Raw genomic sequence first — 2543 nt, 5'->3', positions numbered from 1 at the left:
AACAAATGTTTAAAATCCAATATATATTCTATAATACATATAAGGGAATTATTCTATGTAGCCAATTGCTAATAAGAATATTGTATCATCCATGACATGTTAGATCACGTGACGCACCTATTCCACTTTTCTTGAAGTACACAGAATGAGAAAGCAAATTGTTGCATTACGCAATCAAAACATGAATGAAAACGAGATTGACATAATATTATATCCCTTGATTACTATTAAGTCAAGACATCATGACTAACAACTTAGTTTTATCAACATAGCATGTTCCCCTGTACAAAGCTCACACCCAGACATTGTTATGCCACATTACCATCAGGAAGCACTGCTTTCAGAGAGATGTGAGAAAAAATAACTCAACGCTTAAAGGCCTTCCAAGCCAAAGATTACCACACAGCAGATTTAAACACCCCATAGTAAGCTCGTCAACACACACATAAGAACCAAGATCAGCTCTGTCTTGTGAGCCAGGATACTGGCAAACCTTTCATCACATTGGTTTTGAGCGAGATCCATGTGTCTCAAAGTCTAATAAGTTGACTAATGGAGGCCGCATGAAGAAATGGAGGGTCTCACAGAGCATTCAACCCCGCTCTTGCGTACTAGGTACTGCGCCAACATACTCCATGGCTATGCCTGATTTAGCGTCCTATGTAGGTAGAAGAGTATGAATCAGGCTGAAACTACTTCTCAACATCCTTGGCCATGCCCATTACCATCTCTAAGCTCTTTTCGGCCCTTTCCCACTCCTCTCTCACAACGTTATGTGCCCATTCCCCCCTGGGCTTAAGGCGAAACTTAAATGGCTTTGGCTTAGTCATGAATCCGACAACTACCATTTCCCATGGGTCTACCTCCTCACCGTCGAATGCTTCTATATTAAAGGCCCAGAGCAAATATGCAATGTTCAAAAATGTGCCGTCAGTAGCGATACGCTTTCCTTGACAGACTCTTCTACCCTGACCAAACACCGGCAGAGGAAGATCACTACACAATCTGTCGTCATACATCCAACGCTCGGGCACAAAAGCTTCTGCGTCACCGAGTGCTGGGTCGAAAACCTTCTCGTCGCGCCCAATGGCCCATGCGTTTGCCATGATGGTGACGTTTTTGACAATTTTGACACCACCGAATTCATCCGCGCGGCCGGCACGGCGTGGAATGGATCCTGGAGATATTGGCCGCCAGCGAAGTAACTCATGTGCGGCGGCGTCGATGTACGCGAGACTGTTACGGTCTGAGAATCGAGGCAGACGATCGCGACCAACGACTTGGTCTAGCACTTGATGCGCGGGCGTCATAAAGCCAGGGTTCTGAATGGCGGCAACAAACAGCCAAAGCATCTGGCGCGGAGATGTCTCCATGCCACCTTGAATGGATGTTGCGAGCGCGAACGCAAGATCGAGATCTTCAACTGGGGAGTCTGGGGGCGCATGTTTCGGTGCAGTCGCAATGGCTTGTTTGGTGGCGTTCCAACCCGGCGCGTCCCTACCTTCACGGAAGAGACGCAGATAAAGATCCACTTGGGATTTGTAGATTCTATCAGCATGCTGCTGCCATGGTGAAATGACGGTGGGTAGATGGCGTAAGAAAGGCACAATGTCTGGTAGCTGTGGGTTTGCAGCTAAGTGGGTGACCTTAGCTTGAATATCCATGATCTCATGAAGTAGTGGATCTTCGAATTGGGCAATCCGAAAACCATAATGTAGGGCCAGAATGACGCTAGCCTGAGTCCGCTCAAAGAGAGGATATATGGCCTTTGTAGTGATTGTGCAGCCATTGGCAGACGCTTTCAACACTGTAGTGAGGTCGAAGAGAAGCTGCTTGGCCTCAAGTTCCATGAGCGGCTGGTACTTGCTTGCAGCAGGTGCACCGAGACTTGGTGAGAGAATGCGGTGATGCAGCTTCAGGTGTTCGTCATAGTCATGCATCAGCGTAAACCGAGAGCGTCCTGGTCCAGCCCCCGTAATCATCTCCATGCTGACCGAGGCCGGTCGATTACTGTACCATTGGCTGCGGCGACTGAAGAGCTCAGTGGCCGCTTCATATGAATTGAGGACGACGATAGGCACAATCCCAAAGAGTTTCGGAACTACAATCGGGCCCTGTTGTTTGGACCAATCACTCCAGTTTACCAGGGGCTTCTCGATCGGAGAGCTGTGAAGATCGCCAATCAGCGGCAGTTTGAGGAGTAGATTCCCCTTTAGACCATGTCTCTTTTGTCTGATGCAAAGATAGAGCGTCAGAGCGCTCACAGCTAGAAGTATAACCACTGTGGAGATAGACATGGCTGATGGCGAAAACCAGAGAAGTTCTAGGTGATGCACTTGTCGACGAGGATAAGAAAGACACAGCTATCATACGGCACACTGCGAGAAGCGCCATCCACCATTGTCACTCAGCATTGATAGGCTAACTGGTAGCTACATGTCTACCAAGTCGAAGGATGTGACCGCCTAATCTCTTATTGGATTCATATCCAGGACTGATTTGAGAAGCGACACGATTGGCCAGAATATGCAATGGGGTGGTTC

At 48.0% G+C, this 2543-nt stretch overlaps 1 protein-coding gene across 1 annotated transcript; it reads right to left on the bottom strand.

Moving 5' to 3' along the window:
- Positions 1–692: 692 nt before the first annotated feature.
- SETTUDRAFT_40333 (uncharacterized protein) lies at positions 693–2297 on the bottom strand (the record flags this gene model as incomplete). The annotated part of the gene is made up of 1 exon (XM_008033516.1): positions 693–2297. The coding sequence occupies one exon, from the start codon at positions 2295–2297 to the stop codon at positions 693–695; it is 1605 nt and encodes a 534-aa protein (XP_008031707.1).
- Between the last annotated feature and the right edge of the window lie 246 nt (positions 2298–2543).

This window comes from Exserohilum turcica (genome assembly GCF_000359705.1).
Source record: "Exserohilum turcica Et28A unplaced genomic scaffold SETTUscaffold_96, whole genome shotgun sequence".
In the NCBI taxonomy this organism is placed as follows: Eukaryota; Fungi; Ascomycota; class Dothideomycetes; order Pleosporales; family Pleosporaceae; genus Exserohilum; species Exserohilum turcicum.
This window is presented reverse-complemented; position numbering and strand designations above follow the sequence as displayed.